The 25,496-nt window shown below is 34.8% G+C and overlaps 4 protein-coding genes across 8 annotated transcripts in view; 1 reads left to right on the top strand and 3 right to left on the bottom strand.

The window, feature by feature from the left end:
- Positions 1–3,632, bottom strand: part of LOC111801223 (2-(3-amino-3-carboxypropyl)histidine synthase subunit 2) — an 8,013-nt gene extending 4,381 nt beyond the window's left edge. Inside the window, exons 1-3 of the mRNA XM_023685251.1 lie at positions 3,355–3,632; positions 2,845–3,062; positions 304–412 (exon numbers count right to left, since the gene is read on the bottom strand). Of these exons, the coding sequence (XP_023541019.1) occupies positions 304–412; positions 2,845–3,062; positions 3,355–3,435 (408 nt within the window). The 5' untranslated portion in view covers positions 3,436–3,632. The remainder of the gene's footprint in view (positions 1–303; positions 413–2,844; positions 3,063–3,354) is intronic.
- A 183-nt stretch (positions 3,633–3,815) lies between these two features.
- LOC111799724 (54S ribosomal protein L51, mitochondrial-like) lies at positions 3,816–5,734 on the top strand. Its single transcript, XM_023683173.1, has 4 exons — positions 3,816–3,932; positions 4,287–4,374; positions 5,097–5,203; positions 5,292–5,734. The coding sequence occupies exons 2-4, from the start codon at positions 4,295–4,297 to the stop codon at positions 5,462–5,464; spliced, it is 360 nt and encodes a 119-aa protein (XP_023538941.1). The 5' UTR covers positions 3,816–3,932; positions 4,287–4,294; the 3' UTR covers positions 5,465–5,734.
- A 3,622-nt stretch (positions 5,735–9,356) lies between these two features.
- Positions 9,357–13,236, bottom strand: LOC111801079 (transcription factor bHLH153-like). 3 transcript variants are annotated; one of them, XM_023685049.1, is made up of 6 exons: positions 12,828–13,236; positions 11,264–11,462; positions 10,955–11,020; positions 10,706–10,771; positions 10,179–10,226; positions 9,357–9,896 (listed from the first exon to the last, which is right to left on the bottom strand). In XM_023685049.1, the coding sequence occupies exons 2-6, from the start codon at positions 11,360–11,362 to the stop codon at positions 9,735–9,737; spliced, it is 441 nt and encodes a 146-aa protein (XP_023540817.1). In that variant the 5' UTR covers positions 11,363–11,462; positions 12,828–13,236; the 3' UTR covers positions 9,357–9,734. The 3 variants fall into 3 exon arrangements, with proteins under 3 accessions (XP_023540817.1, XP_023540816.1, XP_023540818.1); XM_023685048.1 differs by having other exon boundaries at positions 11,264–11,386; XM_023685050.1 differs by having other exon boundaries at positions 11,264–11,382.
- A 3,055-nt stretch (positions 13,237–16,291) lies between these two features.
- Positions 16,292–25,019, bottom strand: LOC111799611 (BAG-associated GRAM protein 1). 3 transcript variants are annotated; one of them, XM_023683022.1, is made up of 19 exons: positions 24,649–25,019; positions 23,642–23,695; positions 23,390–23,487; positions 22,982–23,057; positions 22,369–22,497; positions 22,207–22,253; positions 20,937–21,060; positions 20,693–20,809; positions 20,542–20,571; positions 20,349–20,448; positions 20,125–20,231; positions 19,615–19,758; positions 19,427–19,531; positions 18,633–18,779; positions 17,838–17,891; positions 17,352–17,415; positions 17,010–17,071; positions 16,684–16,847; positions 16,292–16,586 (listed from the first exon to the last, which is right to left on the bottom strand). In XM_023683022.1, exons 1-18 carry the CDS (start codon positions 24,868–24,870, stop codon positions 16,731–16,733), a joined length of 1,797 nt encoding a protein of 598 aa, XP_023538790.1. In that variant the 5' UTR covers positions 24,871–25,019; the 3' UTR covers positions 16,292–16,586; positions 16,684–16,730. The 3 variants fall into 3 exon arrangements, with proteins under 3 accessions (XP_023538790.1, XP_023538791.1, XP_023538789.1); XM_023683023.1 differs by having other exon boundaries at positions 16,292–16,583; positions 24,649–24,870; XM_023683021.1 differs by having other exon boundaries at positions 16,292–16,847; positions 24,649–24,870.
- Positions 25,020–25,496: the final 477 nt, after the last annotated feature.

Raw genomic sequence — 25,496 nt, 5'->3', positions numbered from 1 at the left:
AAAAAAAAAAAAAAAAAAAAAAAAAAAAAAAAAAAAAAAAAAAAAAAAAAAAAAAAAAAAAAAAAAAAACCCAAAAGAATTAGAGTAGAACACTAACTACAAAAAGGGGCTCTAATCCAAAAGAACAAGACCAAAAATGCCTAGTGACTGAGACCCACAAGAAAGCCTAAGAAACCAAAGGCTTATGTTTTTGTATCGTATGGTTTTTTTAAATCGTTCCCTCATTCTTCTTAATGGATTTCATATAGTTATCCCGAAAAAAGATAAAAATAAGTACAGTGATTTAAGAACACAGATGCGCACCAAAACAGGCTTTCCATTGGACGAACTGTAGTGAGATAAAGTTTTGGCACAAGTGGAGACATCAATTGGATCCTTTCCGAAAACAAAAAATGCTGGAAGAGTTGTTGTCCTGAAAGATACCAAAAGTGTATTGTAACACTGCTAATAGTAAACCAGCAATAACTGTAAGTGATGGATCTCATAAGCTATATGCAGTCTGAAAAATTGGATCATATAAATATAGCACACACGGTAGGCTACAACTTTACTATCTATCTGTTGATCTACCAATCATTTAGTAGGAAACTAAATGTCAATATTCAAATTAAAGTTAAACTAAGAAACCAACCAAGAACATCGAACAAGGAGGAATAAAAGGGGGGGAAGGGTGAATAGCTACATATTTTCATGTTTGAGATTCCTACATTTTAAATTCCTGTATGTGTGCATCTGATATTTGATATAGAAATCTACTGACAGAAATATACACACACGAATAGTGGATGAACAGTATCTATCTAGTAGTTTGATTTCCATAAGTTTGAGGCCAGTACTGGACCTAATATGGAATATATACCAGGTTCAATTATCTACAATTTGCAGATAGACCATCTAGTAAATTCTTACAGCGGCGTTTTCAAATCACTATATTTCTTCTTCAAAATTCATATGATTGACATAGTAAATTTTCTTGCTCATCTTTTTTCTGTAATAACTTTAACCGTGTTGGTATAAGTAATAACTTTCATTTCCTTTAAGCCTTTCTTAGTCATCTCATCCTATCTTCAGGATCGCTCTCATTCAGATGTGGTCTTGGTTCATTCATGTACCCCTCCTTTACTCAGGTGTCACAAGAATGGTCCTAACGAGAAGAAGACCTCAAATAAGCAAGCATGTAGAGTTCAAACTCTATTTCCCTTTGCATTAAGCCATTAATTGATAATCCTATAGCCAAGAACCACATGGAAGCAACTTTGAATTACCCAAAACAAACCTAATTATTACAGAAAAAGTTAACAGAATAGTCTTTTCGGGCTAAAGTGCAGAGTGCAAAGAGAGGTCATGGTTTTCTTTTTGAGGCACACAAAAGGTGTTTCAAATTACACTGATGGTGTCTTTTCAAATGAAATTCAAATCAAAGACTCATCAGCCATCCAAATGCCATTTTAATGGGACTTGATTTCATGTTTGTAACCTCTTTGAAATTAGGAGTCTTCGATAAAAGAAGAAGTTTTTGATATTGTATTCTCCATCTGCCCCTCCCGACCCTCTTTTCACAACAAAGGGAGATTTCTTCAGCAAGTTAGGTTCTTAGCTATTTTGTGGTATTTTTAGTTAGAAAGACATAAGAGTGTTCTTATTGATGTGGAGGGGTTTAGCCCATTTTATAACCTTTACTTTGATTCTCAAGCTAGATTTTTTTTTTTTTTTTTTTTTTTTTGCCAAATGAGAAAGTTAGCTTTAATGCTTTGAATGCTTTAGTAGGACTGGTATTTATAGTCGAAAATTTTAAAACATTTTATTTTTATTTTTCTCTATAATTCATATATTCCATTTACTTTATTTGCAATTTGAAGGCTTTTGTCTAGAAGACTATTTAAAAATTATTAGTTGAAAATTATATATGAGATAGAATATGTCCATAGCCTTAAAGTTAGGTAACAAAGTCCTTGGAAATTATTTTTTGAGAAATGAAAAACAACATGATATTAAAATAATATTTTTTTTTTTACTTTATTTTTCTATTCCAAAAGTACTTATTTTTTAAAACAATAAAGGTAAAAATACAATATTATTCATCATTTAATATTTAATTCGTATTCTATCGTGTTTTCGACCAATAAAAAAATTTTGGTTGGCTAAGTTGGTGACCCCTGTTAGACAAACACAACTCTTCACAATGGTATGATATAGTCTCATGCAAATAGAGAGAGTATTCTTTGATTATAAATCCATGATCATTTCCTAAATTAGTCGATGTGGACTCTTCACAATGGTATGATATGGTCTCATACAAATAGAGAGAGTATTCNATTACTTCTCCATTTTTACTGAAGGTGCACTTATGATCAGACAAACAAGCACCACCCTATTCTCTCAATCATGAGAAACGAGGACTGCCAATCATCCAAAAGATTAACATAACCATGTAGATGCCTCTTACGTGATGATTGATAATATAAAATACTTTATTTCATAATACAACCTCCGAGGATTATAGTATGGCAGTGAATATCTAAGATTTTTATACCATGTCAATGATATTTCAGACATTTGAAACATTACACTGATAGTTCAAAGAATGACTTCAAATGCACCTATGAATTATTTAATATGACAGAAAACACCTCCAAAATCCACTTCTCAAGGATAACAAGTTTTTTAGTTATTTTAGTTTCTCACTCTAAAAGTGCAAAATCAACAACAGCGAAAACACTTGCGCAAATTAGCAAAAACAAGTCAATAACTTAGGATGCTGATTTCTAAGGGGACTGCCAGGTGAAAAGTTAATAAAAACCTTGCGAAGAAAGCATAACATATCCATAGTAGATCGATACTCACGGGCTCAGACATGTATGTCCATAGTGAATGACACAATCAGCATTAGCGTGAGCTGCCCCAACCTCATCAACGCAACAGCTACCGTAAGTTGTATCAGCCATTATGAACAACCTAACCTTATTTTCGCCATCGCTTTGGTTTGTATCATTAAGCGCACAGAGTCTTTTCCTTAAAGCACTGACCACTCTAGTTGAATCCTTCAAGAGCTCATCAGGAAACTAAAATTTCATAAATAAAAGAAATCAACAATTAAGTAGGACATAATAATATAAAAACGGAATTATGAGCATTTGAAGATCAAAATAACCAGACATGAGAAAATCCATGACACATATAACATTTATACATTCACAGCACCCGAACGGGAGCAAAAACTCGACTTGAATCAAACTCAAACCACAATATTTCGAAGAACACAAGACCGAAACTCTCCGTAGTTGGTTAATAAGGAGCAGATAAAAAAGTTGAAATCATTTCAAACCTGCAATACTTGTGGATTCGTAGTAATACCTGCAATGCGACTCTGGTAAAGTTCCGAGTGTGAATGTAGTCGGCGGTGCGGGAAATTTCGTAGTATGATTCTAACTCCATAGCGAAAGAAGAAGAAGTTGAAAGAGCAGATTCTCGTTCAGCAGCTGCCGACCATAAAAGAGAAGAAGATTCAGAGTTCAGAGATACGGCCGGTGAATCCTCGGTTCTCTCTCTCTCTCTCTCGCTTCTCGCAGAATTGGGCCGCCGTGAGGACTTCCTGCAACTCCAGCCAGCAATTTTCTGGTAGCTTTTCGAATTAAGGTTATTAAACATATAAATTTATTAAACTATTCAAAATAATTCCCAAAATAAATTTATTCAATATCACCATTGGTTAAACTAATAAAAAAATAAAAATAAAAATAAAAATAAAAATAAAAATAAAAACCTTTTTTAAAATTTATTTTTATTTCGATAAAATTTGTAATTTAATTAAAAAAGAAAACTACAGGAACCAAACCTCAATCGCTCGAGCCTCCCTCCATCATTTGCTCTTTGTCGCTCTTTGTCGCTCTTTGGGTCTCTTCGTTGGTAGCCGCACCGATCCTCCGTCTCAGGTATGTCGATCGTTCTTATTGAAGCTAGAGAGCTTCAGTACATTGTACAATTTGGATATTACAGCTTCTTCTTAGATTCTCATGAGCTGCTTCTTCCATTGTTGCTCTTTTCGGTGGAGGGTAGTAGAGATCGTCAAATTTTGATATTCGTTTTTCTTCTTAAGCTTCTAGTATCTTTCTTTTTGGATAATCTTATGTTTCCTTATTCATGGATTCTGTAAATCATTTGATGATTATTGATTTATTCGTTTAGATTTGAGCTCTTGGTTGTGTGAGTTAAGTTCGTATTCGTATATTTCTTTTTCATTTCTTCGATTGCTATTTGGGACTTGATTTTTTTAATCCCTTTTGCAGATATAAAGATGGCTTTACGAGGTGTATGGCAGCTTCAGAAGCTGATTGTCAGCTATTGTGATTGGAGTGGAAGCAGTAGGGGTATCAGGTTTGTTGGATTGCTAAACCATTATCTACTTGATTATTTCATTACTACTCAGATTTCAGTTCTCAACTGACGGAGGTTTAAATTTTGACCTCAAAATACTTTATATTTCCATGTTCAAGCATAATTATTTTATACTCATCTTGCTTTCTTTTAGCTTACTGGTTTGAGTTGTGTAAAAAGTTAAAGGAAATTGCTTGGATTTTTGGAAATGGACTGTGCAAAGAAAAGGTGGGTTTTTTAGGACTAGGGTTCTTGGAGAGTGCAGTAAGACGCTTACTCCTTTCACCACCCATTTTTTCTTTTACCTAAAGCTGAATTCCTTTATTATTTTTATTTATTATTGTGAGATCCCACGTCGGTTGGAGAGGGGAACGAAGCATTCTTTATAAGAGTGTGGAAACATGTCCCTAGTAGACGCGTTTTAAAAACCTTGAAGGGAAGTCCAGAAGTAAAAGTCCAAAGAGAACAATATTTGCTAGCGGTGGGCTTGAGCCGTTAAATTTACCAACCTTAAACCTAGAATATCAGATCATCCTATAGTTTTCTAGGAATAAGAAGCATTAAACCTAGAATATCAGATCATCCTATAGTTTTCTTGGAATAAGCTCGATGCTTCTGTAGTTTTATTTGATTGTTGTTATAATTATTATCTAGCTTTTACAGTGAATCAAATACTGTCTCACATGTCCTGAATGATTTGTATCTTATCATTGAACTTTCAGGGCATTTATGGACTCGCAATTGCCAGATTTTAAGAAGAAAAACCCTCAGCTAAAAGTAGTTCGTGAACTCATTCGTGGGCAGCATCCACACTTGAAGGCCTTCTACAGTAATTCTCTCTCCCTCTCTCAGCTTCTTGCAGTTATAATTTAATAGTGTTTGAACATGGAATTTCCCATATTTCATTGCCTTCACAGAGAACAATAATCAACGGGTGGTATGTGTAAGGAATTTGGATGTCGAAGAAATACATTTACATGCAACGAGGCTAAGGAATGCACTGGGGAGAAAGGTCATAAAACTGAAGACAAGACATGTGACCAAAAATCCTAGTGTGCAAGGTACGTGGAAAACTGATGTAAGATTTTGAGGATGCTTCCTAAAGTGCCTGATTTTCTTTGGAGATTGTCTTTTTCCATCAAGATTATGAGATTCCTTAATGACGTTGTTGAAACAAAACTTCTTTCTAGAGTAGCTTGAGTTTGTAGTTTGTAGTAGTCCAACGTAAACTTTTGAGGCTATTTTGTTCCAATTCTCTGAATACTCTCTCTGGAGAAAGTCTTTCCATGAAACATGCAACAATTGCGAACTTATCTTGAATTGATGAAGCAAAACAGGATTCTGAATTTATTTGTGAACATATTTATAGGTTGTTGAGATGTTAATTAAATGAGATCCAAGAGTAAATGATATGAACTTGGTTCATATCGGTAAATGCAGCGGCTAGTCCTTGTATGGTATTCTTGGTTGGGGTATTGTCCTTTTCTTTGCCATGTTGTAATAATGAATGCAAGAGTTGTTGTTTCATTTTAGATTGGTTATGTGGTTTTTTCCGGTCTTAAATGTCGATGAAAGGTTCGACCAAAATGGAGCAAAAACGGGAAGTTGGATGAAAAGAAGTGAAGGAAAGAATTACTAGAAGAAGGGAAAAAAAAACTAGCAAACAATAAAAGAAAAAAGACCCGGTTAGGAATCACGAACTTTCACAATAATATTGTCCACTTTGAGCATAAACTCTCATGGATTTGCTTTTGGTTTGCCCAAAGGGCCTCACATCAATGGAGAGATTAAAGTTCGGCCATTGATACAGAGGAATCACCTAGCCCAGCATTAGACTCAACTAACCTTAGGTAGATAGATTGCTTTGACTCAACTAACCTTAGGTAGATAGATTGCTTTGAATAGCGTAGTTTTCTTAGTTTCAGGGACTGCCTTATCTACACTATGCCTCAGGGACTGCCTTATCTACACTATGAGCAAATGTTAGACACAATATCTTGAGTATCAATGATGGTGACTACATTTGCTGGCATGTTATGTTTGGCCATAGAATTGAATCTGTGTGAATGGGCAGAGCCAGGTACTCTTATTTTACGACGGTAGGAATGATTGCTTCTATTACTAACTAGAAAAACACCATAGGCAAACCTTTTCTTTTAATAGCCGGCCAAATAACTACATGATCATCCCTTTAATTAGCCAACGTGGGACTCCCTCCCAACAATCCTTCTCAACTCTAGGTTGTCAACAACGGGAAAAAACCATCGAAAATGAGAAGAAAAAAAAGCTCAAAAACCTCAAAATTGCTTTCCTATCATCCTACGGTTGCATGCTCTTCCAAGTAGCTTAAAAAAAAAAAACCCTCACAAACAAAATGAGAGAAACCCCCATGTAAAACTTCTCTGCAGTAAAAAATTGTAAGATAAATGAAACACTAGGAGAATTAAGAAACCCCAATTTTGCATTTTTCTTTGATTGTTTGTTATTTTGAGCAACAAAAGAAGGGACTCATTCTCACCTTTGGCACAAACGAGACTCTCCTCCCGGACTGATTGGGAGCCCCTTCTTTTCCTCCCTGATCGATTGAATGTCCTGTGATTGTCCCTCTAGAAGAGAAAACTTGTGTCGAAGTACTTTTATTTTAGCATGTCATCGAGAATGAATGAGTTTTGAAAACATCTGTAAAAAGTATAATTGCTTGGCTTGTTGAAGGCTGCAATGTGGGTTCCAGGCGTCCTTGAGAGTTCAATTGCAGCCACTCCTGGAACTCTTAGCCGATAGATAGATAAGTCCTTTAGCATAAAAAAAAACTGAATCGAATCGAATTGTGTAGTCGTGCAAGCAAAGCTCTTGGAGCTTGTTGGCAGTGGGCTGGATGTGGATGGCATTGGGGGCCATTCCAGATTGCCTCGAACTGGCAGAAAGTTTACGATGACGAAATTGTGAGAGAAGAAATGATGTAGAAGAAACTAGAAAACCCAAAAAGAAAAATTACCCAAAATCTCCAAAGCTACCATTGGAATCAGAGTCGGAATTGAAGATTATTGAAAGTAAATGAAATTCGTGGATGCAAGAAGAAGGATGATTGTTCGAAGTTAGGTGCATTTCAACCTAAATTTAATGCTATGTTTAATTAATTAGTCCTTATAATTTGACTTATTAATGAAATTCAAACCCACCAATTAAATTCATAATTTTCCACAATCCACAAAATTTTGAGGTTCATATCATTAAACCTTNTAGGAATCACGAACTTTCACAATAATATTGTCCACTTTGAGCATAAACTCTCATGGATTTGCTTTTGGTTTGCCCAAAGGGCCTCACATCAATGGAGAGATTAAAGTTCGGCCATTGATACAGAGGAATCACCTAGCCCAGCATTAGACTCAACTAACCTTAGGTAGATAGATTGCTTTGACTCAACTAACCTTAGGTAGATAGATTGCTTTGAATAGCGTAGTTTTCTTAGTTTCAGGGACTGCCTTATCTACACTATGCCTCAGGGACTGCCTTATCTACACTATGAGCAAATGTTAGACACAATATCTTGAGTATCAATGATGGTGACTACATTTGCTGGCATGTTATGTTTGGCCATAGAATTGAATCTGTGTGAATGGGCAGAGCCAGGTACTCTTATTTTACGACGGTAGGAATGATTGCTTCTATTACTAACTAGAAAAACACCATAGGCAAACCTTTTCTTTTAATAGCCGGCCAAATAACTACATGATCATCCCTTTAATTAGCCAACGTGGGACTCCCTCCCAACAATCCTTCTCAACTCTAGGTTGTCAACAACGGGAAAAAACCATCGAAAATGAGAAGAAAAAAAAGCTCAAAAACCTCAAAATTGCTTTCCTATCATCCTACGGTTGCATGCTCTTCCAAGTAGCTTAAAAAAAAAAAACCCTCACAAACAAAATGAGAGAAACCCCCATGTAAAACTTCTCTGCAGTAAAAAATTGTAAGATAAATGAAACACTAGGAGAATTAAGAAACCCCAATTTTGCATTTTTCTTTGATTGTTTGTTATTTTGAGCAACAAAAGAAGGGACTCATTCTCACCTTTGGCACAAACGAGACTCTCCTCCCGGACTGATTGGGAGCCCCTTCTTTTCCTCCCTGATCGATTGAATGTCCTGTGATTGTCCCTCTAGAAGAGAAAACTTGTGTCGAAGTACTTTTATTTTAGCATGTCATCGAGAATGAATGAGTTTTGAAAACATCTGTAAAAAGTATAATTGCTTGGCTTGTTGAAGGCTGCAATGTGGGTTCCAGGCGTCCTTGAGAGTTCAATTGCAGCCACTCCTGGAACTCTTAGCCGATAGATAGATAAGTCCTTTAGCATAAAAAAAAACTGAATCGAATCGAATTGTGTAGTCGTGCAAGCAAAGCTCTTGGAGCTTGTTGGCAGTGGGCTGGATGTGGATGGCATTGGGGGCCATTCCAGATTGCCTCGAACTGGCAGAAAGTTTACGATGACGAAATTGTGAGAGAAGAAATGATGTAGAAGAAACTAGAAAACCCAAAAAGAAAAATTACCCAAAATCTCCAAAGCTACCATTGGAATCAGAGTCGGAATTGAAGATTATTGAAAGTAAATGAAATTCGTGGATGCAAGAAGAAGGATGATTGTTCGAAGTTAGGTGCATTTCAACCTAAATTTAATGCTATGTTTAATTAATTAGTCCTTATAATTTGACTTATTAATGAAATTCAAACCCACCAATTAAATTCATAATTTTCCACAATCCACAAAATTTTGAGGTTCATATCATTAAACCTTTGATCAAAGTATTATCAGAACAAATCTTCCCTTGACGCACAAATTCAAGACATTGGCATGAGACTCCTTGAATATGTTCCCAAGGACTTCCAACTTTCACAAATTCAAGACATTCATCACAAAGTGAAGAAGAACATTTTCCTGGAGTATCAAGAATTTGTGTGCATGGGAGCGGGCTTAGAATGATTGGTGCCTATGTAGTTCTAGGCAGGTAACAAATTGCTACTCTACCATGAATTTCCGATTTAGGATCATCATACAACTCGTTTACAATATACATATTTCCACCATTTAATACAACCAAATACAGTTCTGCGATATAAACTATGCCCCTCACCGGTTATAACTAGAATGGTGTGGCGATTCGGAGCTTGGAATCCGAAGATTCGACTATTCGTTCGTAACAAATTCATTTCAGTTTCCAAGCACCAGCTAAATTATTTGATACAATTCAGCTACTTCAGAGGGAAAATTGTTATAAATTAGATATGAAGATAAGTAGTTACCTTTTTTACCAACCGTATGAAGCAACTCCAGAATCATTTGGCTGCGGAGCATTGGTTTGTGGTCAATTGAATGGTGAGATGATCTTCTCAAGTTTGGGGGAGGTTGTCTTCACAGGAGCCCAAATATCTGCACCGTTGCTGCGTGCAACTCCTGCAGTACAAGAGATGGGTACAAGACATAAACCTTTGTTCCTCAGGCCGTGGTTGTATGGCAACTCCATCTCCTAACAAAACGAGTATAAACGTTGCAATAATATTCAGACAGGTTTTGCATTGAATGAAATAGATGAAGCAGTAAAAACGTTCAAAGTCACTAAATTTCATCCTCCCCAGAAGTTTGAAGATTAAAATTTTCTAGTTGCAAGACAAATATCGAGGTTTAAGGAACAAACTTTGTTAACATTAGTTTTTTCTTTTTTTTCTTTTTTTTTTTTCCGTCTCAGACAAGTGTTTTTATGGAACGCCTTTTGTCAGATCATGAAACAAAAGGTCCAGCATAGGCTCACCTGCAACTGAACAGTGGGTGTGCTTTGGAGATATGGAGCACTCAATACCTGAAAGCACACCAAAATAATATAAGGGAATATACAACGGATCCTCTTATGTTCTCAACCATAGGCTATAAGAAGGGAGAACCAAAACTAATTCGATCCTGTAGATTATGTTCCATTGCTGATGAGAGAGAAGAAATGATGGAAGAAAGGAACACAATGACTAAATACCTAGAAACTAAAAGAAGGATAGAAGAATAATCCAAAACAAAATCAGTGAGAGAGAGATATAGCCCATTCTGGAATCAAATTACACCATAAATATCAAATGAATTTATAACCACTAATTGATGCTCAGAGCACTAAATGTCAGGAAAAATATGGATGTGAAAAGGAAATATATTCCCTGAACCACCAATTAGAAGGATTCATGGAGGAAAGAAGTATAATACAGGTCACAGAAAAGCTATATGCATGGCATGATAGCCACTCGTATTCGGTACCGAAATCTGAACCACAATCTTTAGGCAAGAAGAGCATACCTTGACTTGCTCGTGAAGGAATTGAATATATTCCATGGCCTCAAGAAGAACAGATGCCGTATCTGTCTGCAGTGGAATTTTATAACTTGAATTCAAACAGGGCAATGATTTTAATACTAATAGCAAAATCAGAAAACATAGGTTATGGAATTCAAGAGCCAAAATAAAATTTGGCCCAGGTCATATGAACCCTGAAGTTTCAATATAAAAGGTCAATTTTTATGGTTATTTGATTTGTTCCAAACAGACCTTTCCGAATGGTGAAACAAGTTGTTGCAAGGCCATAATTCGTTCGCCCAGTTTGTCTTTCTTTTCCTATAGAAAGAGAATATTAGTACTTCGTAAAGAACAAAACAGGACGAAATGAGGATTAATCAAGTGGAAGATAAAGAAATACAATTGGACCACCCAAAATGAGATAAGAAGGCCACCAAATCTTGTCTAATGGACGACCCAAAACTTAAACTTTATATATTACTAAGAATGATTAGTTATTAATATGATAGAAATCTTAATCTTCAATATGCTGCAATGTGAAGTTGAAACAATAACAGAAACCTTAGCGGAGATGGAAAAATCTGCCTTGCGTCGCTTGGATGTAAGAGAAGTGAGACTGCTCTCATCAACAGAGCATAGGTTCCTTTTCTGTTCCATCATTGTTTCTACCTCCACCACTTCTGCCTGGATAGAGATCAAATTCAATCAATCAAGATGCACAGCAGATAGGCAACAAACATCCAATGCAAGCGTCAAAATCCTATATTTCATGTAAAATAGAGTAACTTTATTTAGAGGAAGAACTCGCAAAGATATAATAATAAGAAATTCGATCGATAAAAAAAAAACTCATACAACAACGAAAGTCAACTAAGAAAATCTGAAAGTATACAGATCTCCCACGGGTTCAAGACAGGCATATTTTTAAATGCCTGTGTTCATGTGAATACACATGAACACAAATTGTTTGACTTTTAAAAACCAAATGAATTCTACGACCAAGAAATAACGACCCCACGAACTTAGATTAATTAAATGCCTTGAAATAATAGCATCCTCATACAGAACTTCAGATAGCATGCAGATAAGTATACCACATTAGATGATTAAATTATTAACAATATAATATTGATCTATTTGATCTACTATATTAATAACCACTATATAATAATACAGACTACTAGAGGACAAAAGGAATACAAGTAGACAGAAGTTCCATAGTTTAATGACGAACACCAATATATATTACCGAAAACAATCAGCATAATTAAGAATAATAATATGAAAAGAGTAGGTCAGAGGGTTACTATATTGAGATTAATAGGTTAATAACGATGACAGCAATATACATGCACAAAATAAACAAATACAAACATCTCTCATCAATTCATGCCCAAATTAAAACGATCTGGATGTTCCTTCTCACACTGACCATCTTGACCAAAAAACAGTTAAGAGCTGTGTCTTTATATCAAAATTTGGCTGTTTCGGTCAGTAGAAAGGGTAATACAGTGAACCTAACATCGCAAAAGACAACTCAGGAGATGAACACACACACAAAGTTGCAACTAATGAGACACTGGAATAAGAAACAGGAGAACACCTGTAAGTTTTTTACTTTTTGAGAAAAGTAGAAGTAATGGGTTGGGTAATGGGAATCCAGAATGAGTATTTTAAACCAAACAGATGTTATAAATGAGACAGGGTGGGACCAGATGAACAATTTTTTCTTTTCTATTTTAAAACAAATACAGATAAACAAATCCACACCACGCAGGGATTAAACTAAGAGAATATGTAATTTGCGTACAGAATTATCCTACCCCTTCCTTTTAATATCTTGAACACACCAATCAAAGGCAGAAAACCAAATACCATAACCAGATTAAGATAAACACTGTAACTAATATCACAATTAACAAAAATCCACTAATCAATAGTACAATCTTACAGAGTTTAGCATGGAAACCGATAAAAAGAAGATAAAAACAAAAGTTGGTGCAAGTATTGACTACTCATAAACGAGATGACAAAATACAGTAATCTATCACAGTTCAAGAAGCAGCCTGAAAAAAAAGGAAGAACAATAACAGTAAAAAGAATGAGAAATCAACGAAACACACACCGGGAACTTAGCGGAAGCATTGCAAAGAGAGCTCGCAATCATCCCGACGAAGTATTAACCAAAAATCCCAATAATCCGTCCACCGGAGACAGAATGAACTACAGAAGATGTTCGATCAACAAGAGCGAGCTCCACAGCGTAGAATCCAATCGAAGAACAGAGGCGCGTTTTTTCTCGTTAATCTCTGGAGAGTGAAGAGGTAATCGAGTGTTGGAACAATTCAATCTCTGTATGAACGGAACCCGAAGATTGAGAAGACGATAATAGTGCAAAAACTGGCTGAAATCGAGCAATCAGCGATGAAGAAATCCACCATGGATGAGTTGCTATCAGAGAGGGAAGAAAGAACGGAGTTTGAAAGTCTAGTGGGAAATGGAGAAGGAGGGGAGTGAAGGCTTTCCGAAAGTGTTTAAATAAAGGAAACAAAAAAAAATAAATAAATATATTTTGAAAATTGAATATATTACTTTTTTATAATATTTTTAGTAACTGACAGCTAATATCCAGCCAGTGGAAGTAAAAAGGCAAAAGAAATCAAAATTTACACAAGGTGAAATTCTTTTCTTTTTTCTATTCATTTTATATTAAAAAGTAAATTCCATTAAATCTCATTAACTCAATTTATTAAGTTTAAAATATACATTTATTTCTTATAATTTCATTTAAATCCATAATTTCAATTATTTATTCTCTAAAAATTCTCTAAAAAAACAAATTAAATATTTTAATTATAAATATAAATAGCCTATTAATATTAAATCTAAATATAATAAAATAAATAAATAAATAAATAAAATTCTTGTTACGTCTAATTAATGAATAAATAGACTAATGTTTATGTTTATTCATTTTATATTACATAAAATTGTTGAATATAAGAATATTGTATTTAATAAAAATAAATTAAATATTTGATATTTATAAAAACAATAAAGTGTCGAACATACTTATGAAATAATCATAATAAATTGTCTCTCTCGAACTACCTTGTCGTTCGAGTTCCCATAATGTGGGGTATAACTGAATTTTATTTCATAACATTTATGTTTCTAACTCCTCGTTTGTTCGTATCTCGAAAATAATAAATTTATTAAATAAAATCAATATTAAATTAAACACGAGTATACTTATTCTATAATTAAAAGTAAACATACTCTCGTGATTTATGATATGTGATAATTCATTTAAATATTTTATTAAATAGATATATATTATAAATAATTTTCCGATTTATATTGCGTAATAATTTGATTTTATTTAATTATCACCCTAAGAAAAATAAAAATAAGATATATATTTATATATATATATTTGTAGCGAAGAGAGAGAAATTGTTGACTTTATTCTGTTTTGTTTGACAAATGAGAGAGACTGTTAAGTGATTTGACGTTTTATCTAATCAACCCGAGAAAATAGAACAGAAAAAGAAAAAGAGAGTAATTTATTTTTTTTTTGTTAATTTTTATGTCTAATTAATTTAGAAATATTTAGGAAGATTTGATCCAATCATAATTTTTTAAAATAATAAATAATTAATTAAAACATAATTACCTCAAAAATATTTATTTAATTTATATAATTGAATTTAAAGAATGATCATGAATTTATAATGGGAGAATATTAAATAAGACTAGTTTGGGTCGGGGTTCGGCGGTTCTGAGGGCGGGAAAGGGTTAACAGAAGTGGGTCCCACATGTTGGGTCCGTGAATCGTACGCAGACTTTGGATGATGATGACACGTGTGAGTAGGACCGACGTGGAACAATCTCTCTCCTCCCCAAAAGTCCACACGGTAGCCACGTGGGACCCACCCCCCGACGCGGTTTTGGTCTCAATCTCAACTACTACTACTACAAGTACCTGGTTCAGGACATTTCTAAGGACACCCCCCTCCCTCCTACACTCCCACCTGCCCTACACCTATTTTTAAATTTTATAAATTAATAATTATAATCATTTAAATTAAAAAAGAAATTCTGTTTTTTTATTCATAATTTCATTTTTTTTAAATTGTAACATACGAACCCCACCGCTCGCACATATGGTCAACTTTGACTCGTTACGTATCGTCGTCAGTCTCGTAATTCTAAAACATATTGGAGAGAGGTCTCCACACCTTTGTATTATAATAAATGTTTCGTTTCCCTTTTCAGCCGATGTGAGATCTCACATAAAAAAATATTATATCGACTATTCACCAAAACCATGGTCTACATCCGACATGGCTAAAATGACCTTAAATATACTATAGATGAATGTGACTAGTTGTTAATTTTTCGTACTCGAGTTATATGCTATCAAAGCTGTGGTTGTTGTTTGTTTTGCTTTTAGCCTATAACATTGCTTTCTTACATATTATTTTCAATGCATTTCCTCGCTCACGTTCTCTAAAATACTTTCTCTTAAACGTGATCGAGACTCTCGTTCATATGTCCGATACACTTTTCTCGAAATGGACTTAGAGCGAGTAAGTGGAAAAAAGGTCGTGTTTAAGTAATGATTATCGAAGTTTGAAAGGGTCAACATCTCTCTTCATGGCTTCAAAACCCTAATTTTGAAAGATAAATGCGCTTTCTTTTGTCAAAATCTCCACTTTTTTGACGAAAAAAAAAAAATTCGAACTTTTTCGATTGCCATTTCTTTATCGTTCACTTTACTTAATCTTTGCCTTTCTTTTTAGTTCGAACACAAACTATTTATCTCGTGATTCATCAAACTAAAAAGAAAAGATCATTATTTCCTTTTTTATGTAAACCATATTTACAAATTATGATGTCACAATTATTATGCCGATCTGAATATTATTCGACCGATCAAATTATTAATATTTTTTTATGGCTCATAGGCTCGAATCTCTTTCTCATCGTTTGAATTATGATATTTTTTAATAATAATAATAATAATAATAATAGAGATGTGAAATTCAAAATATTAAATTGATTTATGAAGAGGAACAGTTGAAATGATTGAATAACAACTGAAAAAGACACAAATTTGAATATTTGAACCATAAACAAACATAAACCTCTCAATAAAAATATAAAAAATGGGGAATTATTATTTTAATCAATTAGTTGAATTGGTGAACTTTTCTTTTTCCCTTTCCTGTCTCGACAAGATTTTGGCAATTGGATTACATTAATGATGTTTTATTATTTTTGTCGGATAATCATGTTCTAATATATATTTTAAATTCATATTGGGGGAAAGAATTCAAACTCTAAGATAAAAGACATTTAAAATCAGCTATGATACGAGTGGTAGATGCTTGGGGCAAAAACGCTCTTCATTTTACAGAGCTCTACCTTTTTATCAAAAAGAGCGTTGGGTAAAGCAATCTCCCTTTTTGGACAAGCACATGACTTAGTCAGATAGAATCAGGTTAAATGTTCGAATCCTCTCAATCCCACAAAAATAAGTTCGAGAGTAGAAAGTTATTTATCAGAAGAGTAAACAACACTCCATCCCTAAACATACTTGTTTAGGATATTAAAATCATATAAGTATTCCACAAAGACAATCGGTCGTAGGAATCGACAAGATGCGTGTGTAAAGTAGCTCGTATATAAAAAAAATTAATCACTTTACAAAGTAAATGTGCTGGTGGAACACTGAACTTACCTGTAAAAACAAAGGGTAAAATTCTGTACTTTCTTGAAGAAACAAGAGGACCATATGGAGATCACTTTTTGGTATATATTGATATGGTATGGCAATGGTAATGAGTATGAGGAGTTGCAAAAACACAGCACCAGTCTCCTAAGTTGAAAACTCAATATATTAAACGAAGCACTTATTCTAAGGATGAAACTCATTTGTACACTATAAGTAAGCTCTTAATGAAGTGAGGGAATACCATTGTTCCAGTGTATATGGAACCCAATCTGACTTTGGGGGAGGAAATCAAGTGGCCTGAGCTGGTGGTGGAGGAGGTGCAATTTTGTCATTTTCGCTGCCAGGAGCATTTGACTTCGTATATTCGCGGGCGACCTCTAACCTCAGCTCCACCGCTCGCTTGTACTGTAACAAGTTATCAACTTACCACTTAGAACAAAACTAATCTGAAACTAAGTGAAGATGAAGTATTAGGAAGTGTAATCATCGAAGCCTGAACGAAACAAGAGCCAGAAAAACGACAAAGGAAGAGCAGTTGAAACCGTAACGAAACGAGAAAATGCAAACCTCAAGCATTGCGCCAGCCTTTATTTTAGATTGCATCAGACACCATTTCTTAAAATGTACACCTGTTGTCCCATCAAACAAAGTCTCATTTGTAAGATTTGTCAAGACATAGAAAATTGCACATGATAGGGGTGAGACTTTTCTTTATTTATTCTTTTTTTTCCTCATGATCGGTAGGGGGATTTTCATCTCTTATCCATTCTTTCCCGTCTTTTCGTTTTCCCCTAGGATAGGTTAGGAGGGGCAAGTATCACGACTGCGTTGAAGCTCGTACGTATACAAAGAGATGGGTGAAGGACAAAAGGACAATCACTAAATGTGTACAAGGAATGGTAAACATACCTGCTTTAATCTCAATGGAAGAAGAGTTCTCAGCATTTGTCTCCAACGACCACCTACAATGGAGCTGAAGCAGTAGATACAATTAACAGTGGCCAATTGCTAACATTGAACAAGAGTCCAACTAATTTAACAAATAACTATCCCTTCAATGGAAAAAATGAAGCAAATTGGTCCATGAAGTAAAAAGCTCCAGTTATTCGGTTAGTTTCAGTAGGCTTATTAACCAGCCTATATATTTTGCTGCTGTAACCATTTCGAGGTGAACACTTGAGTGCATTAGTTTTATTCTTGTTTCGTGTTATCGGGACCGTAACAGTCACTTATAAACCATATGGCAATGGCTTAAACCTCTAGTTAGAAAAAAATGAGCAAATGCGTAAGCAGCATAAGCACTCATCATTAAAAACTAATGGGGACTTCTATACATAAAAGCAACAAAGATATCAAGAAACACCATAAAGAAGGTATGATGGAGAACTTTATCACCTCAAAGTAGGCCCCAAACGGCACATCATGCGCGTTTTGCACCATCTCAAACACCTAGAAGAAAGGAGATAAAACATATCAAGTAAAGCCAATTAGTGGCATATGCTTCTTTCCTGTTTTACATGACATATAAGTTACACTCACGAGCGTTGTCATATTTGTAACAATCTCATTTAGGAGAATTGTAATATATGTCGACTAAAACGTAATGACAATGTTAGAAATCACGCCCTTAATTTAGCCATGTCAATAGAATCCTTAAGTGTCGAACAAAGAAATAGCTAGCCTCGAAGGTGTAGTCAAAAGTGACTCATGTGTTGAACAAAGGTTGTACTTTGTTTGAGGGCTCTAGAGAAAGGAGTCGAGCCTTGATTAAGGGGAGGCTGTTCGAAGGCTACATAGATCTCAGGGGAGGCTCTATGGTATATTTTGTTCGAGGGGAGGATTGTTGAGAATTGTTGGGAGGGAATCCCACGTTGGTTAATTTAGAGAATGATCATGGGTTTATAGGTAAGGAATACATCTTCATTGGTACGAGGCCTTTTGGGGAAGCCCAAAGCAAAACCATGAAAGCTTATGCTCAAAGTGGACAATATCGTCGTTATTCCTATTCCTAACAGACAATGCTACCCTTCAACTATATGTTACCCTTCAATTTCTTGTCAAAGGCCCAAATAATGGCAATGCTATCAAGGAATTGCAAAAATATTAAAAGTAGATTACCGTGCTTAACACCAAAAAGAACTTTAGGCTAAATAATAATAATGAGAAAGAAAATAAGTAGCCTAGCCATACCAGCTTAGTCTTATCTTCAGATAAAACTGCATGTTGATACTCTGTCATCGCTGTGTCTGGTGGACACATGGGGCTATGACACAGGGATCTATATGTAAGCTCTCTAACTTGACCTTCATATTCATCTGCGGCATGCCATTGTCCCATCTGAATATAGCAAAAGTAAATGTAAGGCACTAGAAATTGTAAAACAACGAAATCTTTGTATCAATATGTCTCGTTGTTAGGATCGCTCAACAACGCACACACTCGATCAAGATGAACACAAAGAACAAGAGAGAGAAAATTCAAAGAAGAATATTGGGTAAAGGTTTTATTGATGACTTTAGATATGTACAACAAGAGAAAATACAGAGAATGAAGAACGTACATTTTGAGAGCACTTCCTAATGGGGTATATATATGGTTTTAATTTACTAAATATAACGTTCAAAGATTTAAACCTACGAGATATAATCTACCAAATATATCTCTATCAAATCTTTACCAAATATCTACCATATATAGCTCTGATACTAGTTGTTAGGATCACTCAATAACGTACACACTCGATTGATGATTAAGAAGTTCAACAGCAGAAGGAGGAAGAAGAGTTAGGATTGATGATTAAGTTCCAGTTTAGACAAGGAAAGAAACATGACCTATCAGTTTTTTTTTTTTTTTTCATAGAAATCGAGCTTTCATTAAGAATGCCGGATCGATCACTTATAAGTAGTAGCACAAAAGGAAACACAATTATGTTGTCTTTGAAAGTTACAAGTTCCAAAAGAAAAGAGTGAGTTTTTTTAACTTACAACTAGATTTGTATCTTTTCGTCTTGCAACAAAAGCACTTGTGTAATTTGATCCATCACTCAACAAAATAGTAAAGAACTGCTCGGGAGTGCATGGGAAAACACCCTGAAGAAGAAATGCAATAAAAGATTGAGCTCATTGTAAGATAATGGTTTTCTAGGTCTAAAGGGAAAAAAAGTGATGCTTACGTTGTGTATGCTAGTAAGGACCTCCTCTTTAATGAAAGCCTGAGTATTTTTATTTTTCGGCAAATTATCTGCGGCGATTTTCTCCGTACTTTCACTAACTCTCACCGAGCTACTATGTGCGCGTAGTGCTGACTCAGCCTTCTCCTGAAATAAGATAAACCAACAATTGTATCGTTCCATTAACTTCCACGTCCCAACAATTAACTTCCCTTACTACTAGACTTCACGAGAATTTAACAGTCATATTCATATGAATAAGACTTATTTACATGAATTACTTGAGTAACCTGCTTAGGGTCATGAGCCTTGAACCAAAAAGAAAAGTAAAAATTTCTCAGAAGCTGAAAGTACGAATCGTAATGTTACATATAAACGACTCCCAATGTTCAGTTTCATCGATACAATATGACAGTAACAACATTAATTACCAAAATAGTGGTCAGTGCTATGTTTCATTCTAAGCTTGTCAGAACATATCCTCAAACGGGAAGACAAACTTAAGAAACATACCTTCTTCTCAGCTTCCAGCGTTTCACGGAAGTTCTTCACTGCACGCTGTAAAGCTCTAACTGTATGGTTCCTATTCCAAAATGATGCAAATTTATATCTGACTCTACCTGGAAATGGAATGAAAAAGTGAGGAGGAAGGATATTAACGCATCTCGGTCCATCAAAATTTAGGAAAGAAAATCAACGTTTCATGTACTTAATCATAAAGGAAAGAAGATACTGACCATCAGGACTTCCCAACGGAGGTACACCATGCCCACCAGCACCCATGCGAAGAATAATTGTTACAGCAGGATTGATAAATGCATGTTGAGTCCTTCGTACCTTCATAAATCAAAAGATCCGTCACATATGCACGAGAAATATCACAAGAGAATAGCAAAATTAGTATGAAGAGAGAAAGGAGATAGAAAATACTTCATCAATGTCTTCTAGTGGTATTATCACCTGTCAAGAAAAAAGGAAATGAATGTGATATGAAACAATAGATTTAATTAAAAAAAAATATTTGATTTAATGCAAGTAAATGCCAACAAACACAGAAATTCAGCATCAAAACATTCCTAACCTTCATTTGCTTGGAGAAGATGTTAGAGTGGAAGCAGATGTGCCAAGCTGAGACATACATACGACCGTGATACAAGAATGATCTCTCAAGAGCACACGAAAAACTATGCTCGACTACCTGAAGGAACCTTAGGTATGCTAAGAATTAATAGCAGAAACTCTATATGTTTAAGAAGTAATTTTGAAAATAAATAGAATATCAGTATCAATCATTTCTAAAGCAATGGAGGTTCCAAGAAACTAGCCTCATCAGGTAGAAGCTCAAAGATTGTCTGAAGAGGCCCTGGCTTTTGATGAACCACTGTCAGCTCTGGTTTGTCTAAAGAAATTCTTCTTCGAGCATTTGCTCCAGCATAACCATTAATTGCGCTGAAGAACAGTCACTAAAATCCATAAATACAAAGTTCATATAATCTTAATATTTTCTTGAAAAAACACCATTTGTTTAATAACACATCTAGAAGAATATCATTCAAGAATCAATATTAACACTGTTGGAATTCGACCCAAAAGAAGCTGTCGTAAGACCCACTATTAACATATTTTCATTACTTCTCGATAAATAATTCCCTTCTTTCTTCGTATTAATTTTTTTGACGCATTAGTTTCCCTCCTGATATGCTCTCGGAATCTACTTCTAGTCGTAAACACATAAAAAAGAAGTTGTGTGAAAATGTATCAAATCCAAGATGATAACCGAACAGAATTAAAAAATCCTTGGAGACAAAAGCCAAAAAGAAACATTACAATTGAATTAGCTTATTTCTCTCAAGCCAAAGGCCACATAGAACTACAAAAAAGTTAGGATGCCATAGTTTCGCATTAAAAAAGACCCTTGTCACAAAATGGTGGATACAGAAGGACCTCGTCTACCATAAGAAATGTCAATGAAATAAATTTGACATCCATTTGAAATATGGCACTGCTTTTCATTCCCAAACAAAAGATCAAGCTGAAGTAACTAATAGAATTGCACAAAATTTAACACAGAATTGTGTTTGTCTAGATTGGAATTTTGCTATCAACAGCATACAGAATAGATCAACAGGTAAAATTCCTTTTGAGGTTAATATACTAGTCCTCCTAGACTTTGTTTGATCTTATTAATCAATCTAGTTCAACAGATATTTTGATCCGGACAATCTCATTGTTATATTAAAATAACCTAAACTAATCCACAGATGTTGACAACTAGAAACGAGAACTTAATAATGTTTAATTGGTTTATGGCAATAGAGTTCATGATAGCCTTTCCAATTTTAAGCAATACAAATTTAAAACCAGAAACTGCAATGCATCAAGTAAAATTTAACAAGGCATGTCCTACACGTAAGAAAATAGATATCAACAAGACCCGATAACTCAAAAAATTATTAACTCAGAACCTCCCAACTCATAGCCATAGACAATAGTTTCTTTGGTGGGCTTGTTTTTTTTGTAAACCACTTGGTCTCATGTAAATTTCGAAGTTACAGAAATCCAAAATAATAATAATAGTTAAAGTACAAAAGGTACCTTCCGCCATTGCCTTGCAATTTTAAAGTTTTAATGTGGAGACAGACCTAAAAAGTTCATATGCAGATTTAATCAGTCTTCTTCGTTAAGGAAGGGACATTATGCAAACTGGAAAAGAGAAATTAAGAAATAAAAAGAAGCAAAAAAATTATGAATGAGCACCTGCCCGGAAGTGCTATCTAATGTGTACCATACAGCACCTGTGTGGCCTTCACTTTCAACCGTAACAGTAACTGAACCAAGAACAGCACTTTTCCAAACTATATCCCAATCATAAATTGTAACATTAATCTGTTAGATGAGGGAAAAAAGTTATATAAGTGGCATGAAAATTACAAAGACAACATTGAACTTTGACAGAAACAATGGAAGCTAGTATGTATTTCACTTCATTAGCTCTATAACGCAGGATTTCATTAGCACTATAATGCAGCAAATCCTGCATCATGTGTCCACTGAGTTAGTTTGCAGTTTGTTTAATAAGCATTCTCTGAAGTTCCAGAAATTAGAAAAGATCAAGGGGGTGGTGGCAAAAGGGTAGGACAGCGTCAGTAAGAAGCAATCGTTGGGTTGGACTTCAATATCTAGAACGGACATGAGCTGAGTGTAACACTAAAAATGTGATCTAAACTAGGTCTCAAGCCTATTAGTCAAGGGGTCAGGCAAAACTTATGGAGCCATTGGCACAGGTTTATAATTTTATATTATTAGTAGATAGTTTCTATTAAGCCAAAGAAAAACGTTGGAAAAAAATGTGTTTATTTGGACAGGATACCTGGGCAGGAAGCTCATCGACGGAAAAATCGAACTCCTCCCCCCACATGGGATTCCTTGAACCAGGAATCATTGAACTGCACCAAGCATGAAGTACTTTAATTCAAGCAGTGAAGGAAAAGGAGGCGACATTAAATTATACAATTTTGACTGTAGATTAGTACAAAAGTTTTTATAAAACTACAATAAGAAAGATGGGAACAAAGTGGACATACAAATATTAAAAGCACTTGAACTCTGAATTTTTTTCGACACACAAATGTAGTATTCATTAAACTTTCTTCATTTATCAAATAAGGCACACATCCCCATTAAACGATCCAACAATCAAGTAAGGCACACGTCCCCATTAAACGATCAACCATACTCAAAGGTTATAATTACAGAAAAGAATAAACATGAACATAACCTGAAGCGCTTTTCTGTACCACAGGTAATAATAGCATAAGGATCAGAAGTGCCATTTAAGTTTGCAGCAATAAGATTCTTGGCAGCCAACAATTCCAACTGAAAAAACCAAACACGCCATCTAATTGAAATTTACAAAAAATGAAGCTGCAAATAATTGAGGCCAAAAGTACAAGTTTCGATTTGAATACTCGACATATGCCACGCCAGTCCTCATACACAGAATAAAAACCGGAGAAAAGTATCTAAATACCTTAATTAGATAAGCAGAATTAGTCTGAAGGTCTCTCAAATGGCCAGGAGGAATCTACAAAATAATTGCAAAACTGCACGTCAAAAGAGTTGGCATATTACTCCATGAAAAAGAAATCTATCTCGGATTTTCTAACACAAGCAATATAACATAGCTATACATCAGCTAAATGCTTAAATTTTATCAGTTTTGTCAGAAATCACGACCCTCCAGAATGGTATGATATGTCCACTTTGAGCATAAGCTCTCATAGTTTTGCTTTCGGCTTCCCCAAAAGGCCTCATACCAATGGAGATGTATTTCTTACTTATAGATCCATGATCAACCCCTTAGTTAGCCAATGTGGGACTCATATTCCGAAAAAAAGTAGTTACTCATCCAGACAAAAACAAGTTCCAGTGTTCCACATTCTTAGTAGCAGAATTCATAAGTATATTTATACTTTAGCAGTTTTATCTGCAAACAATATTTAATAAACATGAAATCAGAAAATAATACCTAATGAATGCAGAAAGAATCAAATCTCACGCCCAAATTTGTTATCATCACTGAGAATACATCAAACCATAATGGAAAACAAAAGAAATAGGCTCCGTAAGCATTTTTAATGGTATCAGGAACTATAATTTCAAAATTAGGAAAGAATTCCCCAAGTCCAATCACAAAACGACAATTAAAAACAAAACACGCAGACAGTTTAAACAAGAAGCTAGAATTTGAACTGCTAGTTAAATTGCTTAAACCCCAAGGTTTGTTTATAGGATCATATCAGCAGAAACGCAAAGAAGTAAAAGTTTAGAATCAGAAATCAATTCCTAAACCAAACATAAAAAAATATGAACACAAACACATCGAGCTGTCCTATGAAGTAGCGAAGAAGAAAAAAACAGTAGAATTCCCCAAAAAAGAAACACTACAAATCACCGTTCAAACGCAAATCCAAAACCCAGGAAATCAATTCCAAGACAAATTGAGAAAAACAAAAGTTAGTTAAACAAGGCACCAACCTTGTCCTTAGCGTCAATAGAATCCCCAGAATTGTCAAGAACAGAAGGATCACCATCAAACAAGGAGCTCCGGTAGGCGAAAAACCAGTAAGCGAAGATCACGAAAAGGGAAGTGGCGAGTGTGATCTTGATTTCCAACCAGGAAGGGAGGAGGAAATCGAGCGCCATAGGGATCACCATTTGGGGCCTGAATTCGGAGTAGAGGAGAATTGAAGAAGTCATAGCGAATGTTGAGGAAGAACTGCTGCTGCTGCTGCTGCTGAGGTAGTCCTGGAAGGGCTGGGAAAGGTCATCTGTGTGTTCCAATGGAAGAAATTGGAACCGGCATTTCTTTTCACGTCGAACCAACCTCCTTTTTTCTTTTTATTTTTTCTTTTTCTTTTTATTTTCTTTTTTCTTTATAGAGATGGTCAAAGTTGGACCGTTGGAGGAAGACCAAACATTTAACCGCTGTGTGACGATATTGCCCTTGCCGGCGCCAAATAATTCCAATGGCTGTGAGAGGAAATGGCGGTAATTTTGGTGAAGAGAGAAGGGTGTTTTGGGTAAAAAGGAACAGAATTGTGATTTTCGCCTGTGGAGCGAGATCGGTAGTTAGTTGAATACTCCACTTTGACATGGACATGGACACCATGGCCATAGTTATTGTCGTTGTTTTTTTTTTTTTAAAAAAAAAAAATAATATTTTAACGAGCGTAATTATATTCTCCTAATTTCTTAACAAATATTTTTACGTTTCTAATTGCATTTAATAGATTTTCAGGAATATTATATTTAATAAATTTTCATTTTTAAAAATGGAGAACTCAACTTTATTGTAATAAAATAATTTTGCAAGGAAATTAACT

The sequence above is a fragment of the Cucurbita pepo genome, chromosome LG08, assembly GCF_002806865.2.
Source record: "Cucurbita pepo subsp. pepo cultivar mu-cu-16 chromosome LG08, ASM280686v2, whole genome shotgun sequence".
NCBI classification, from domain to species: Eukaryota; Viridiplantae; Streptophyta; class Magnoliopsida; order Cucurbitales; family Cucurbitaceae; genus Cucurbita; species Cucurbita pepo.
This window is presented reverse-complemented; position numbering and strand designations above follow the sequence as displayed.

Bases quoted from the DNA above. Each gene is read 5' to 3' on its own strand.
- LOC111799724 (XM_023683173.1), top strand. From the start codon at position 4,295: ATGGCTTTACGAGGTGTATGGCAGCTTCAGAAGCTGATTGTCAGCTAT. The intron at 4,375-5,096 runs GTTTGTTGGATT...TTGAACTTTCAG, and splicing joins GGAAGCAGTAGGGGTATCAG to GGCATTTATGGACTCGCAAT. The intron at 5,204-5,291 runs GTAATTCTCTCT...TTGCCTTCACAG, and splicing joins ACACTTGAAGGCCTTCTACA to AGAACAATAATCAACGGGTG.
- LOC111801079 (XM_023685048.1), bottom strand. From the start codon at position 12,869: ATGATTGCGAGCTCTCTTTGCAATGCTTCCGCTAAGTTCCCG. The intron at 11,387-12,827 runs GTGTGTGTTTCG...ATCTCTATCCAG, and splicing joins ATGCTTCCGCTAAGTTCCCG to GCAGAAGTGGTGGAGGTAGA. The intron at 10,772-10,954 runs GTCTGTTTGGAA...ATTCCACTGCAG, and splicing joins TTGTTTCACCATTCGGAAAG to ACAGATACGGCATCTGTTCT.
- LOC111799611 (XM_023683022.1), bottom strand. From the start codon at position 24,870: ATGACTTCTTCAATTCTCCTCTACTCCGAATTCAGGCCCCAAATGGTG. The intron at 23,696-24,648 runs GTTGGTGCCTTG...ATTATTTTGTAG, and splicing joins CTATTGACGCTAAGGACAAG to ATTCCTCCTGGCCATTTGAG. The intron at 20,572-20,692 runs GTTAGGAATGTT...TTTTCTTGACAG, and splicing joins TCTTCTCCAAGCAAATGAAG to GTGATAATACCACTAGAAGA.